Source organism: Excalfactoria chinensis, chromosome 21, assembly GCF_039878825.1.
Source record: "Excalfactoria chinensis isolate bCotChi1 chromosome 21, bCotChi1.hap2, whole genome shotgun sequence".
NCBI lineage: Eukaryota > Metazoa > Chordata > Aves > Galliformes > Phasianidae > Excalfactoria > Excalfactoria chinensis.
Genome location: NC_092845.1, coordinates 139,675 through 155,810, shown reverse-complemented (window position 1 = coordinate 155,810; position 16,136 = coordinate 139,675). Strand labels below are relative to the sequence as shown.

General features: G+C 50.7%; 1 protein-coding gene across 1 annotated transcript; it reads left to right on the top strand.

Annotated features, from left to right (window-relative positions):
• The first annotated feature begins 6,157 nt into the window (after nucleotides 1-6,157).
• Nucleotides 6,158-8,368, top strand: LOC140261565 (uncharacterized). The gene is made up of 4 exons (XM_072355095.1): nucleotides 6,158-6,233; nucleotides 6,423-6,549; nucleotides 7,149-7,259; nucleotides 7,359-8,368. Exons 1-4 carry the CDS (start codon nucleotides 6,210-6,212, stop codon nucleotides 8,366-8,368), a joined length of 1,272 nt encoding a protein of 423 aa, XP_072211196.1. The 5' UTR covers nucleotides 6,158-6,209.
• The last annotated feature ends 7,768 nt before the right edge of the window (nucleotides 8,369-16,136 follow it).

Here is a 16,136-nt window from a genome sequence, read left to right as displayed (position 1 = left end):
AAAGGGTGGATGAATTTGGAACCTGGAAATGCCAATTTTGGGGGTTGGAGATGAAATCTGGGACTGGGGAGAGGGTGGGGAAGGAGGATCCCTTGGGAATAGAGATGGAGAGGAATGGGCAGACATTCTCATGCTCCAAAATTGAGCCAGAGACAGGCTGGGAGCTGAGGGTGGCTCTTTGCCATGTGCTGGGAAAAAGCAGAGCAGGGGCTCTCCTGTGCCCTCAGCACGTTCTCTTTGCAGGCGCCTCGCTGAAGCTAAAAAATGGGGCCAGGATGATACCAGCATCTACAGTTCACGGTCAAGCTTCCTAGCGGGGGATCTCTGACAAGACCAGCAGCCCCTGGTCTCAACAGGCATCAACGCTGTCCCCCCGGCCCCCCCACCATCCTTCGGGGGACGGAAAGAACCCACCCGGGGTGGAGGCTGGCGCTCATCGGCCAGCACTGAAACAACGGCGAACTGGCAGATGAGCGACAGGCCCAGCAGCCCCCGGCCCCACCGGGCAGCAACGCCGACCCCCCGCCCCCACCGCCATCCTCCAGGGGGCGGGAGCGGTCCGCTCAGGGTGTCAGCTCCGGAGCATCACCCAGCACTCGGACAACTGCTGCCTTGGGGAAGACTGAGAGGCCCGGCAGCCCCCAGCCCCCCCCCAGCACCACCTCTGCCCTCTTCCTCCCCCCCACCATCCATCAGGGGACTCAGAGTGCAGACGTGGGGAAACTGTCCAAGAGACCGACAACCACTGCCTGGGGGAAGCACAACCAGACCAGCAGCTCCCCACCTCCCCAGGCACCGTCACCCCCTCCCATTCCCCTCCATGATCCTTCAGGGGATAGGAATGACCCCCTCAGGCACCCCCACTGCCCTCCCGCTCCTCTCCACCATTACCTTTAGGAGGTGGGAGCAGCCCCCCCAGGTGTCAGCTCAGGATCATCATCAGACACATGGAGAACCACTGCCAGGGGGAAACAGACCAGACCCAGCAGCCCCCCCAGCAACACCTCCACACTTCCCTACACCATCATTCAAGAGATGGCAGCAGCGCCCCCAGCATGACAGGCCTGGTCACCCCCAGTCCCCCCACGGCCCTCCCCCTCCCCTACCACCATCCTTTAGGAGGTAGGAGCGGCCCCCCCACCGTGTCAGCTTAGGGGCATCAGACACCTGGAAAACCACTGCCAGGGGGAAACAGATCAGGCCCGGCAGCCCCCAGCCCTCCCCAGCACCACCTCTGCCCTCTCGCTCCTCTTCACCATCCATCAGGAGGTGGGAGCAGCCCAATGAGTTGGTTTGGGGCACCATCTGACATCCACAGAACCACTGCTGTCCTCAACCAGAGTTTTCCAGGCTCCACACTACCAATAAATAGACAATTATAGCACAGTTGTCCATGTGCTGTTGTCGTGTCATTACCTGACCCACTACCAGATCTTGCATGTTACTTGGCATTGGCAGACAGTGATAATACAAGTGGGAATGGCTTTAAACTCCAAGAGTGGAAACTGAGGTGGGTGGGTAGAGGAAATTCTTCCCCCAGAGGCACTGTCTCCGTTCCTTGTTATTCTAACTAACTAGATCGTTCCTTTTCCCACCTACAAATTAAATTTAACTATCCCCCTCCAGCCCCCCTTTATTCTAACTTCCAACAGAGCCTCTGCTTCATGCTTCAGTGTTCAGCACCATTATTAAAACAAACACCAGTACTCAGATCAAATGATGATATTAAAGGAGGATGAAGAGGAAGAGGTCTACAAGATAACGCCTTAAAGAGAAAGCAAAACTTGCAGAAATCAACATGTAATCATGTAAATGATTACATGTAATCGTGTTACACATGTAAATCGTGTTGTAAACCAGGGAAACTAAGAAGCTGCCGGCACTGCAAACTACACATTGCCGGGGCACATCATCTGCTAGAAAATAACCAAAGAATAACAGAAAAGGCTGCTGACTTTCTTCCCAACAACAGCCCAGGCCCCAGCATTAACCTGCACAGCCGAGAATGACAGGAATGTATACAAGAGATAAGAACTGTATCAACGCAGAACCGATCCTTTGTTCAAATTGAGACCCAGGCGGAGTATAGACTCCCCTCAGCGCCCAGCGCTGTTTTGCTCCTGGGTGAGAGGAATGAAAGGAACGCCAGGACAGCAAGGGAGGGATGCGTGACCACAAGGGTGTGCGAATGTCCCCACCGAAGGAAGCAAAGAGAGCCGGCAGAAAGCGACGCTTCATTAGCGTAACTGAACACAGCCCCCATCGCTCCCCCGGGTGCGGATGTGCCATGAGAACGAGCTGTGAAACTGCCGAGCGCCTGGCAGCCGGCTCGGGACGTGCTCGCTGTGGCAATTCCTGCCTTCCTGAGCCTGTGCGGAAGAGGCGAGAGCCTGGCTGGAAGGCATCCGGGCAGCACCGCGGTGGCAGGAGGTGCACCAAGGCCGTCCTGCGGCCAGCTCCGGGCTGAGGGCGCTCGGCATCCTCTGCTCTCCGCGACTCCGAGGAGCCTGGCTACCTGCACCAGAGCTGGGAGCAGCCTGCTCCGCACCCAAGGTAGGTGCCCTTCGTGGCTCGTGCAGAGCAGCGCACGCTTCCTGCCCCCTGCCAGCAGCGCCGGGAGAGCAGCGGGGAGCGGCCCCGGACGGGGCGGAACCCGCACTGCCGTACCCCAGGCGGGACCCTGGTCCCGGCTCCAGCTCCCACTCAGCGCAGCAGGTTTGCTGGCCCGACGGGCTGCCAGTAGGGGAGCAGTTTCTGCAGCCCGGGCTGAGCTCCGAGGGTCACGGTGAACAGGGAAGCAGAAAACAGATGCTCTGCTGGAATTCAGAATAAAGGGGGGCTAGAAGGGGGATAGTTAAAGGTAGTTTTCAGAAAATGATTTAGTTAGGTAGAATAACAAGGAATGGAGTTTACAGAAAATGATTTAGTTAGGTAGAATAACAAGGAATGGAGACAGTGGGTCTGGGAGAGCAGATAAGGAGTGAGAACTCCCTGAAACATCTGGTGAGGAGGGGATTAGGGGTTGTAAATATCAAAAGAGGAGTTGCATCTCCCTGACAAGATGGGTGATAACAAGAGGGGGTCTGCATGATAAAGAATATGTATCAGAATTACGGGACATCATTGACTATGCATGAGGTGTACCTATATCTGTATCACGGTTTTACCAGTTGGTGTGCAAGTTTGGAGGAGCTATCCCCCTTGCACCCAGCGCTGAAATAAACATACCTGCTTTATAACCCATCTCTGGATTATAGAGTTTGATTCCGCAAATCAACGGGAACGGGCTCGGAGCTGGGACGGTGAGGAAGGGAGCAGAGGAGGTCAGCGTGCTCTGCTGCCCGGTTGGCTCTCTGTAACACCGCGCAGCTGGGACTACAGTTCTTCTCTGGGCCACGGGAGACACGAGACGGCCTCGCTCTGCAGGCGTGGATTGATGGAAGCTTTAAACTCCACGATGCCTCCTTTGGAGTGTCTTAATGCGAAGCCTAAAAGAGGGAATTTGCCCTCCCCCTGCTCCTCCTCCCCGGCAGTCCCCCGCTTCCCTGCGGGCAACATGTGCCTCTGGCGACCCTTGCAATGGCGTTCCCTTTTGTTTGCTGAGCGCTTGCCTGATGGCTCAGCTGGGGTTGTGCAAACCCCTCGCAAGGCTTTTGTTCAGGCTGTCCCGGCAGCTGCAGATGCCTTTAGCGCACAGCTGCGGGCCCTGAGCATGTTCAGCATCTGCAGCAGCTCCAGCACTGGGCTCTGGAACAGGCGATGAGAAGCTGGCAGCCTGTGGGCTGAGTGGAGCACGCGTTGAGAGCACGGCCGAGCAGCAGCAGGTGAGTAAAGCACAGCCCAGGCTGCCTTCTGCAAAGGGCACGCGCTGCTGAGAGCGTCCCCTGGCAGTGAGCGCAGTCTGCGTGCTCAGCTGAAGAGAGAGGGAGGAATGTATTTATTGATATAGTGCAGGTATCCTGGAGTGCTCTAACAACGGCTTAACAAGGCTGTTGTAACCATTTGGTTGTTTACTGCCTTAATTGTTCTGTTTAGCACTGCTACTATTCGATGAGTTGCCTTCACGGTTCAGTTAAAATTACCAGCATCGGCTGCTGGTGGTTGTGACCATCACAGGCTGGTTTGGCTGCAGTGGTGTCAGATACTCTCTCAGGAGATAGAAAAATAATCTCCGTATGGTTGGATGTTTTGTTGATTTATTTACGTGTTTAAGTAAGCCGTCCTATTGATTTGAGAAGTGTGTACCATCCAGTTGACTCCTCGCCGTTTTGCACTTCCTTACCCAAGGAATGTGAGCCATCATCACTTGTAGGTAACATCAGCAGTAGGTGGTTTTGAGAAAGACATCAGTCGCCTTCACAAGGTATTTTCCCAACCCTTTTTTGAGGGCTTGGTTGATTTCAGCAAGCCCAAGGCTACTTGCACTCCTGAGAGGATATACAGACATCTGCCAGAGGATTGAATCCGTTTGCCACCAGGTGTTCCCCTCCCTGATCAGTAGAGGTCGGTGCTCCAGCAGGCTGCTCTGCTGGCAGCTGCCACCTGTGCTGAGGCTCACTGTGTTTGAGTGTTGGGGGCTGCATTCACGGTGTTCTGCCATGAACCAGGTGCTTTTCTGCACCTCCTGCTGGATGGTTGGATGGCCGTACCATTTTCTCACAGTATTTCTGCAGCTCTTTCCTGGGTAGCCGTCCCCTTTAGGCGTGCTTGTAGTCAATCAAAAGATCCCCCAGTTGGCACAGGCTGTCCTTGTTGTATGTCCTCAACTTCCTTCACCACTCAGACCTCCAATCAAACTCCCCTTTCCCATTTCTCGTCTATCACTGTTCAGTTTCCTTAACTGCAGCTAAGGTAGACAGTAAGCAGTCATTCTGCTGCCTCTGTTTGCCTTAACTGTGAAGAGGCAGCGCCTTTAATTAGTGCTATTGGTGCAATTTCACATCTGTTTGGAGCCAAACCATAGAGGTGGAGGATGTGATGTGCGGCCTAAAGGACTGTAGGTGACTCAGGGAGGTCTTTGTTTATTGTGTGAACAAGCATTACCTGCACAACTTCCACTGTGTAGCGCAGCAGAAATATTGTGGAATATCAGTCGCTTTTGATTCTGGGAGGACCGGTGCAGTTCTCCTTTGGTTCATATGTCACTTCCAAACCTGACACGATGCTGATAACACCTTTCCCCTTTTGCGTCCTTTTACTGCACCCAGTGACCTCTGCTTGCTGCTCAACTACAGCAGTTGCCACGAGAACATTCACAGAAGAATTTGGGATGCGCTTCATGTCTTATGTCATCGGTTTGTTTCCCTTCTTGTCATCCTGCAGACTTTCTCGTTTGTCACAGGTGGATCCAAACACAGCACACACACTCCTAAGGGAGAAGCAGGACTATATTTGTTGATATAATACGGATATGCTGTAGAGATTTAACAGTGACACAACGGGATCGGAGGTGGCTGGATACACTTGGTTATTTACTGCATGGAGGGTAGGGTTACACACACACCTATAGGAGGCCCTCCCATTGAGTCATGAGGCTCGGAGTAGTTCCTGTTTCTTTCTCATGTCTTCAGACCATGGAGATAAGGAGCTAGGATGTGGCTGGATCCTCTCCTAGTCCAAAGCTTGGTCAAGGCGTTGTGTGGAAGGAATCATACGTGCACAGTCCCTCTAAGACAGAACCTCAAGGAACACATGAAAGCTCCAAAGTAACTACAGGTGTCTTACAGAAGATCTGTACTGAGAGGGAGTCTTGTTGTCAAGCTGCAAGGCATCTCTGTGCAGGTGTGAGCTGCAGAGACAGCCCTGCTTGAGGGCAGGTCCTGTGTTGCAGCCCGCTGCTGTGCAGCAGAGCTGGAGGGGCACTTGGGCTGCTCCCTGTTTTGGGGTAAGATGACTGCTTCCTTGCCGTGCTTTGTCTTATGTCCCTGGCTCAGTCTCAGGTGTTGAACCAAGTGTCAGCTACCAGTGGTTTCAGCCTCCCAGTTTGAGACAGCTTTGTGATGGTTCATCTCTTTGAGCCAGACTGTTTCCAGTGCTGCAGCTCATTGTCTTCCTCTGCAAGGCCAAGCAGTGCCCTGCAAAAGGGCTGAGCTGGGACTGGGACTGCTGCATTCCTTCACAGCTCCCCTGACATTTTTCTTCTCCCAGCAGGTTCCAGTTCAACTTCTGCCTTCCAGTCGTGATCATCCCAGCCTGCAGGAGAGCAGCAAATGGCCGCAGCACATCCAGCTGAGGTAGGGGTTGGGGAAGCAGGCAGGAGAGGCCAAGGGGCCAGGGATGTGAATGCAGGGGAAGAGGGAGGTGCCCTCAGCCCAGCGTGTGTGTGCTGGGGACAGAGATGCAGCTGGGATAGGAGGTTCTGTCCTGTGCAGGCTGCTTGCCTGGGCCTTGGCTGTTCCAGCAAGGAGCCTCTTTGCTTGCAGGAGCCCGTGAGCTTTGCGGAGGTGGCCGTGTATTTCAGCAGGGAGGAGTGGGCGCTGCTGGACCCTGCGCAGCGAGCGCTCTACCGGGACGTGATGCTGGAGACGTACCAGTGCGTGGCCTCGCTGGGTGAGAGCTTGGCTGCCTTTCCTCCTCGTTAGGGCACCTTTGGCTGTGCAGAATGAGCCTCTGCAAGCCAGGCCTTGAATAACTGCCATGCAGCTACATATTGACTAACACCACAGTGCCAGCAACAAAAGAGATACTGAGAAGCATGAGTTTCAGAAGGGATTAGTATGCACGGCACTCTGATCAGAGCCACAGAGTCAGTGCTGGCAAGCAGGCATCAGCCAGAAGGGAGAAAACCAGCCCTCTGTGTTGTGTGTTGCATGGTGCCACCAGCTCCAGCTCACAGATGACTCCCTGGTTACTGCTTTGGAACTGAGGATTTTCCATGCAACTGCCATCAACGTTTTGATGCCTTGACCACTGGTAGATTGTAAGAATATCAATAAGCTGTTGTCAAGTTAATTCAAAAGAACAAATATCCCTTCACAATGTTCAGAGATGTCAAAGCATTCTTTGCTCCACGGGAAGATGTAGGCATGGTGTCATTCAGGCCCAAATGGTGGTTTCTCCCTGGGGAGGGACACAGAGTGGAGCTGTTGAAGAGGCACTGTGCCAGCATGAGGGAAATGCTCTCTTGTTCCCTGTTTCTCTCCCTGAAGCTCCACTTCCAGCCCCCAAGCCCGTGTTGATCTCCCTGCTTGAAGGAGGGGAAGAGCCCTGGATCCCAGATGTGCAAAGTCCTGAGGCCGTGCCAGGAGACCTCAGCCCAGGTGAGGTGGTGGAGGGAAGGGGAATGTTGGGGCTGTAAGAGCCTTCTCTGCCTCTGTTTTATTTTGGGCACCGTGTGCATTTCCTCTGTCATCCAGAAGCTAGTGGGATCAAAAATACAGAGGAGGTTCTGCAGAGAAGTTGTGTAGCAGAAATACAGCGGGGTCACATCTCTGTGGAAGAAATCAGAAGGGATGCCCAGGAAGGCCTGCAGCAAGGTCAGGGTGAGCACATCAAGGAACCCCTGGGAAAGCGTCTGGGAATGACATTGAGGAACCCAGTGGACTTCACCATAGGTCCAAAGCAGCCTGAGGAAACCAGGAGCAAGGATGCGTGCCGGATGAAAAAGCAGAATCCGTGCACTGAGTGTGAGAAAAGCTTTAAAATGGATTCCAGCATCACTAGCCACCAGTGCATGCACTCAGCAAAGAGGCATGACGAGTTCTGTGATTCTGCAGAGAGCATGAAATGGAGACTCCACCCCACTGGGCAGCAGTGCACGTACACAGGAGAGGGAGCCTTCGAGTGCTCTGACTGTGGGAAGAATTTCACAGTCAGTGGGAGCCTCACTTCCCACCAGCGTATCCACAGAAGAGAGAGACTGTACAAGTGCCCTGAGTGTGGGAAGAGCTTTAAAAGTAGTTCTAAACTCAAAAGACACCAACGTGTCCACACAGGAGAGCGACCATATAAGTGCCTTGAGTGTGGGAAGAGCTTCAAAAGCAGTTACAGCCTCACCATCCACCATCACGTCCACACAGGAGAGAGACCATTTAAGTGCACTGAGTGTAGGAAGAGCTTCAAAAGCAGTTCTGATTTGAAGTGCCACCAGCGCATCCATACAGAAGAGAGACCCTTTCAATGTCCTGAGTATGGGAAGAGCTTCAAAAGGCGTTCTGAATTGAAGATACACCAGTGCATCCACACAGGAGAGCAACCCTGTAAGTGTCCTGCATATGAGAAGAGCTTCAAAAGCAGTTATGAATTGAAATTGCACCAGAATGTCCACTCAGGAGACAGACCCTTTCAATGTCCTGAGTGTGGGAAGAGCTTCAAAAGGAGGTGGGGATTGAAGCTGCACCAGCGTATGCACACAGGAGAGAGACCATAGCTTCCGTCTGGTGGAACATTTTGGCCAGGCCTGCATGCAGGGAGATGCCTGGGAACTTGTCTTTTCTCTCCCTCAGAGAATCCCATCTGCTGCGGTATCAGAATGTCTGCAGCAGTGAGTTCACATGGCAGGAAGCCTTGAGTGTGAGAAGGGCTTTGTGCCGAGCAGAGAGCTCCTCAACACTCCCAGAACACGTTTGTCAGAGCTCAGTCATCATATCATATCATAGTATCATAGTATTGTGCGAGTTGGAAGGGACCTTAGAGATCATCGAGTCCAACTCCCGGGATTCGAGCCCTCTGTGTAGCAGAGCGGCACTTCTACCTCCTGCTCCACAGGGGGGGATTCGAACCCGGGCCCCCTGGTGTTGCAAACGGGAATTTTACCGCTGCGCCACCGGAGGCACACATTAAAAATCAGTCCTCATTAAACATTGCAGTCCACAGGACAGGTAGCTCCTGGGAGTACGTCTCCTGCAGGAAGAGTTTCTCTCAGGGCTGGTGCCTCATTTCTCATGGGAAAACCCCCAGCAGAGAGACCCTCGGGATGCTGGAGAGCCCAGGGATGCGGGAGACCAATGCTTCTCCCCACTCAGGAAGAGTTTGCAAAGGAGACAGCATCACCGACACCCTCTGCAAAAGGGACTTAACCCAGGAGCTTCAGATGGCCTTTCATCGTCATATCATAGTATCATAGTATCGTGCGAGTTGGAAGGGACCTTAGAGATCATCGAGTCCAACTCCCAGGTTTCGAGCCCCCTGTGTAGCAAAGCGGCACTGCTACCCCCTGCGCCACAGGGGGGATTCGAACCTGGGCCCTCCAGTGCCGCAGGCAGCAGCTTATACCACTGCGCCACTTTGCTGCCCAAAGCAGTTCTCTCACCGTGCCAGCTTTCCACTTCTGCTCTTCCCACCAGCCGCTTTTTGATGCTGTTTCCTAATGGAGAAGCGGCCATGTAGGGCTGTGCTGTGTGTCTGTGTGCACGTGTTGCTCTCAGTCATTTCTGAGTGCACTGATGAGTCTGAGAGAAGGGTCAGCAGAGCAGTAACGTGGCTCTTGGAGGTTTTCTGAGAATCTTCTGTAGTGGAAAGGGAAGGGGGTGAATAAAGTAGCTGAGCTGTTCTGGAGCTTTCTGTAGTCTTGTTTTTGCTCTTAAAATAAATGTCAGTGTGTGGAATGAGGAGAGGGAAAGGTGCAAGCAGGGCTTGGTTTTGGTGCCCTCCCCAGCCCACTGCTTGCTTCTGGAGAAGGCATTTCTTTCACACAACCCTATCATCCTCCCTAGCTGTGCTACACATCGGTTTTAATGCTCTTCCTTTAATCAGTTGCTCAGAGCAGCTGTGAGACACCAAGCCTTGGCTGTCTCCAATGAAATTACAAAGCTTGCTCTTCCTAAATGCACCACTCCAAGTTTCAGGAGGTGGTGGGAGCAGAAGGCAGTGCAAACCCACAGGTGCCCAAGCTGCTCATCCCCACAGCAAAGAGATATCGGAGCGCTCTCCAGTGTGTGCTTGCCTTGCAGGTGATCCCTTTTGAGCTTGAAGGTTTTTGCTTTGGCCTTGGGAAGGTCTGTCTGAGACCTCCTGCAGAAGGGCCTTCACACTTGCTGGGCTCAGCTAAAGCTGCTGTGCTTGGAACGCAGTTTGCAGGTAGTGAGGAAGTGGAGGGTGGTTTTGGTGAGCTAGTGAAGCCAGTGGGATCTTGCCATCTTCTCTGAAGGCTCCCTGACCCCCAACAGGCTGGAAGGAGATGATGGCTGCAGTATTGAGGAGCGCTGCTTCCTCCATCCCAGGGAGCAGCGGCCTGGTCTGGTGCAGAAGAGTCTCGTCAGGGCCCTGAGGGTTGGAGGAACACACAGTTCCAAGGGGAAATGTGTGGGGAGGGAACGAGCAGCTGGGAGGAGTGGGGATCCCCAGCAACAGGAGGCAGCAGCCCAGCCGTGAGCTGGGATGATTTGCTTTTCAACTGCGTCCAATAATTCCTGTCCTGTGGCACAGGTCATCAGTCTCCGCCTTCCTTTTAGGTTCCCCCCAGAAGCACTCTCACTGTTTGGTTGTTTCTCCTTGCATCTCCGTATTCTCAGAACCACTGCGCAGGGTTTACCCCCAAAATAAAATAAAATAATATGAAGCAGGTTTTCTGAATTTACTCCCTGAAAAATCAGTTTAACTGCTCATTTTCCCCCTGAATTTGTCACACATTGCGTTTAGTTGCATGAAGAGTCAGAAAACTCAGTTTTTTTTTTTTTTTTTTTTCTCTCCTCCTGCACTTACCTGCTTTCCTTCTGTTCTTTGGAAGCTCCTTCTGTTGCAGACATGAGTCCCTGCAGAGCTGTGATTGCAGTGCCCTGTCTGCAGGAACGGGAGCGTTTCAGATGGGGACATGGAGGAGCGGCCTGCCATTCTTGGTGGGGATGTTCTCTCAGGAGGGCACGGAGGGAGGTCTTTGTCCTGCACTGTTCAACCAACACAAGTGTCCACCCAGCAGAAGGCTGTGCCCTCTGTGTCCCACGTGAGCTCTGCATGGAGCTTACGGTTGGCAGTGATGTGGTTGAGAGTCCCTGGGCATGGATTAAGGGACAAGGAAGTAAAGTGGGAGCCTACTATAAGCCACCCAGTGAGGAGGATGATACCAATTAATTATTCTTTGAGGAATTAAGGGATATGTCTGGAACAGCATCACTTGCCCTAGGCACTGTAGTCCATTGGTGCTGGTCACCTGTTCAGAGGCATCTTGTAAGAGCACAGGTGCAGGTAATTTCAGCATGTTGCAAGTCAAGGAGTTGGGCAGAAGTCCAGCTCCTCTGAGCAGAGAATCTTGTCCCAGTTTGCAAGTAGAGCAAGAAAGAAGACCTTTGTGATTACTACCCTTTTGTCTCGCTCCAATTTATAGGAGGGAGGCAAGGTTCTTTGATATATGGATACCCGGCGTGAGATTAAGAAAGAACAGTTCCACTGTTGGTCTGACCAGTTCATTACAAGTCCTGGCCATTTAGGGAGATGGGGAAGGGAAGGTGGGCGATAGGAAAGAGAGGAAATATGAGCAGGGAGTCTGTAGAGAGCAAAAGAGAGAGTCACCACCGTGGGCCCAGTGAGGTACACAGCAGGTCCATTGATCTCAGGAGCTGGTCTGATCACTGCGGGGGATGGGAGAAAGCCAGGAAGCTCCACAGCAAGCCGGCCTAAGGGGGTTCTTCCAAGAGGATTTCCCCTCAGGGAATTCTCCGCCAAGGCTGTCTTTGGCAGTTTGTCTGCAAAGTCCCCAGTTTAGGGACGGCCTTTTATCCCCCATTGCTGTGGGTTTCCTTCTTCTTTTCTCTCAGCTTAGTGTGACATTCCTGGCCCAACAGATGTGCCAGTGTTGCCTCTGTTGTCCTGCACAAGCATTGTCGCCTTTTGCAGTGCTCAGCTCCTTCAAGCAGCACCCCTGAAAAAGGCTGCTTGTCCTGCTTCTGCTCATCTCTGCATTCACAAGCAGAGGCACTGTGGCACTGTGACAGCCACCATTCATCCCCTGGGTAATTCAGTCAGACTCTTATCACTAGAACGGCCTCACAAGCAAGCTTGGAGACCACAAAGAAAAACAGTTTTGTCTTTCGCACCACCCGGTGGCTCAAAGGATGATTGAAATTGATGCACAAATGGCCATTCAGGTGGTGAGGAAAGAAGAAAGAAAAAGAAAAGTAAGCATAAGGGAAAAGGGATGGGTGGCAAGATGGAGTTAAATGTTCATCAGTAGAAGCTATAAAGTACATGGAGGATACAACATGCTGTGTAAGCTGAATAAAGCATGGGATGACACAAAGTACAAATGTCTGAGTTACAACAGCACACAACACCAACTTGTCACAGACAGCAGACCGTGGTTCTGCAGGAGTGGTGACACAAATACTACAGAGCAAATAAAGGGTAAGGAACGATCCAGCGAGAGTTGATTTTACATTCCTTTTTTGGGGTGTCCTTTGCCTTCCAAGAATATTTGTTATGGGATTTCATTAAGCTTAGGGAAGCTGGCCTCAGTGGAACTGAGTCAGTTGACACAGGCTGGCCAGAGAGAGAAGTGTTTCGCTGGCTTATCAGCAACTGGATGGTGACTCACAGGGGCAACTGGCAAGAGTGAGGCCTTGGGACAGAAGGTGTTAAATCGAGGATCTTCTCATTTTGTTGTGAGCTTTCTGATGCCTCCACACCTCACTGCCATCCCCCCACCTCCTGCTCATCTGGGGGAGGGGGTGAAGGCATCAGTTTTCCTTGAGATTCCATTAAATCTCATGGAACACCCTTTTGCCAGCCCATTATCCAGAGACAATGACATTTATGATCAATATTTCGCCTACTTGTACTTACTGGCAATGAGACCCTTTCAGTCCCATTGAGCTTTGGGCTGGGTGGCCCAGGGGCAAGGCTGACTGCTGCAAGCCTCACTCCCCTTGGCTCAGATTTACTGGTGGAAGAAATCACTGGCCCATATTTTCTCCCGCAGTTAATTAACTCTTGGGTAACCTCCCCCCATGTCCTTACTTTGTATCCTGACTGCAGATGGTTGGATGTTACAGTTCCTTCTAACACTGCCTGGGTTCTTTCTCCCTGGGACACAGTCTATATCTTGCCTTGCAGTTGTATGCCTATGGGTTTCAGCGATTCTGGAAGCCCCCTGATTAAAGGAGTCATCCTCTCAGGATCAACAGGCATCATCACAGGTGATTCATGATGTGGCTGCAGCTTTCTATTGTGCATCATTTGGAGACAGGCAGCCTTTTGAACACTTTCCACTAATTGATCAGCTGTCCCAGTAATGACAAGAGGGTCTCCCCTCTCTAAAGTGTTAAGACTGCCTGTCCAATAGGCATCCCTCTGTGTTAAGGACCAAGGAGCATCTTTAACTACTGTTGCCAGTTGTTATAAATACTCCTGGTCCCCAATAACCTTCAGCCTCCTTTTCAGTTAACGCTATTTGGTCTCCACCCGTGAGACTGACCCTCCATACGTACTCTGCCTTTGGAGAGAGACCAAAATCTCTTTTTAATTTTGCTAACTCAGTGGCAAAGAAGGGAATTTCTTTAACATTCATTTGATGTTAACATGTTAATGCTGTTATCAAATGCATCTTCAGTTTTTATCAAAGGATGCAATTGGGTTGGCGAGTCCTCTAATTTGTCAAGCCTGGACTTTATTTCTTTTAGTCTTTCTAGAGGATAGATTTTTTTCTCGAGGCAAGTTATGAACGACAGCGTTGCTGTTATCCCTACACGTTAATAGCTCCTTAAAAGCCATTTCCAACAAAACTGAATTATGTTTTTCTCTTTGTAACTCTTCCCCAATTCACCATTTGAATTGTTCACCACTTGATCCTGCAGAGTTTTTACCAACTCTTGTATTGCTTTTGGAGAAACCTACATACAGATGCCACTTTGACTCTGCCCTGTATTTCCCAGTTTATCCCACAGTTTCCACTGTGTCCAATAGAACCACCTCTGCCCTGTTGTCACGGTGTTGTAATGTTGCTGTCAATATTCCACATCATAACGTCATGTGCAGTGTGGATCATTAAAAGGTTCATATTCCAGTTCCGTGGAATAACAACGCCCCGAATATTCAGCTCTCATAAGAAAACTACGTATCCCAGAGGACTTCACGGTCAGAGATTAGTCACGGAGAGTCTCTCTTTCTCTGTTTTGGCACATCTATGCTCTTGCACTGATGACACCTAAGTATGCTCTGCGCTCACATTTCAATTGCATCAAAGAAAGTAAGTCTTGGGTCATGCCAGTTGACAGGAAGCTGGCAAATGTAGACTCATTATAACGAAGAGAAAGAAAGATGACACGGGCAATTATGGACCTGTCAGTCTCAATCCAGTGCCTGGCAAAATTATGGAGAAAATGATGGTGGGAGTTATGGAAAAACAGCTGAAGGACAATTCTGTCATTGGTCGCAGCCAACACAAGTTCCCAAGGGGAAGGTCCTGTTTAACTTCAAGTCATTTATGACACGGTTATCCATTTAGTTGACCAAGGGAAGCCAGTTGATGTTATCGTTGAGGATTTCAGTAGAGCTTTTGATACTATTTCTCACAGCACTCTTCTGGACAGAATGTCCTGCATGCAGCTAGACAGAAACAGAACGTGGTGGGTGAGCAGTTGTCCGACAGGTCAGGCCCAAAGGATTATAGTCAATGGGTTCCATCAGGTCGGTAGATGGTCACTGTCAGGGTGCCCTAGGGCTCCATTTTAGGGTCACTTCTCTTTCATGTTTTTGCAAATGACTTGCATGCAGGACTAGAAGATGTTCTGAGCAAGTTTGCTGATTGGAGGTGCTGTTGCCTCCACTGAGGGTGGAGAGGACTTGCAGAGAGATGTGGACAAGTCAGAGAAGTGGGTACCAGTTGGTACTAAGCACCAAGTACATAAAGCATAACAAGAACAAGTGCCTGATTGTGCGCCTGGGTAGGGGCAACCCTGGACATACACACTGACTGGATATGGGACACTGGAGAGAAGTCTGACTGAAAAGATTGGAGGTCCTGGTCAGCATCAAACTGAACGTGAGTCAGCAGTGTGCCCAGGCAGCCTGGAAGGTCAAAGGTCCTCTAGAGTGCATCAAGCAAGGTATTGCCAGCTGAGTGAGGGAGAGGATCATCCCTCTCCGCTCTGCATTGCTACATCTGGAGCACTGGGTGCACTTGTGGGCACCGCAGAACATAAAGGACATCAAACTATGGGAGAGTGTGCAAAGGTGGGCACTGGATCTGAGAGATCTGAAGTTCAGAGTTTCAGTGGGATTGACTGCTCTTCACTGCGTGACAGGGTCAGACTCGGGATTCCCACGGAGATCTGTAAGGGACTCAGGGCAGTGCTGTGGTTTAAAGTTTATGGGTTGAGAAAAAGATAATAAAATAAAAAGGATCATAAAAAAAGGATCATTATCCTTGTCCATTATGACAAATGGATTTATACATATATAATGTATTTAGTATATTTTCACATATATACAACATATGCAGTTGCAAACAGATGTGCATAGGTACTAATACGTATGCATGTCTGTTTGCAAGTCCAGAAGACACTACAAGAATCAGGGGCTGGAGATACCAACAGAACCGAGAGCTGAATTCACAGACTGAGCGCAGCATGTCAGAAAGATGCAAACAAGACAGTTTTAACAGGCTTTTTGTTTTCATTTTGCTTTGTTTTTTTTTTTTCTTTTTTTGGAACAGAAACGCATTAGCTTCCAATGCTTGATCAGATGAAGACAAATCACATTTACTGTGCAGCTTCATATAGGAATACCTGAGCTACCTGCAGCAATCAGACTTTGTTAATTCGTCTGTCAGCAGCTCAGCATCTCATTCAGTTTTTCATGTCATTTCCATAAGGCAAAAATCGAAACGGAAGTTAGTTTAATGCTTGAGAATTGGGATTAATTGGCATCTACATATGAATATGTATTTGTTAGCAGTATGAATTCACACAGACCAGGTTGCTCGAGCAGTAGTGGGAGACAAAGTCAATTATCTCAGCTGGAAGTCCAGCATTACCTGGGATAGCAGATGCTGTGTGGTTATCCACAGCATCCCCGGGATGTTTCCACCACATAAAGAACAGCAAAGTGCACCAATGGTTCATAAGAACAACGATTTATTTCTACAGAACATGCTATAGAGAAACCAACAGACTTGTTAGCTTACAAAGCAAAACGTTTAAGTAAACCTTACTTCAGATTTCAAGAACGGCGCCAATTGAACACACTGGCAGGTTTACTTTCCTGTT

Coding starts and splice junctions, on each gene's coding strand:
- LOC140261565 (XM_072355095.1), top strand. CDS start 6,210: ATGGCCGCAGCACATCCAGCTGAG. Junction 6,550..7,148: donor CCAGTGCGTGGCCTCGCTGG/GTGAGAGCTTGG, acceptor CTCTCCCTGAAG/CTCCACTTCCAGCCCCCAAG. Junction 7,260..7,358: donor GCCAGGAGACCTCAGCCCAG/GTGAGGTGGTGG, acceptor GTCATCCAGAAG/CTAGTGGGATCAAAAATACA.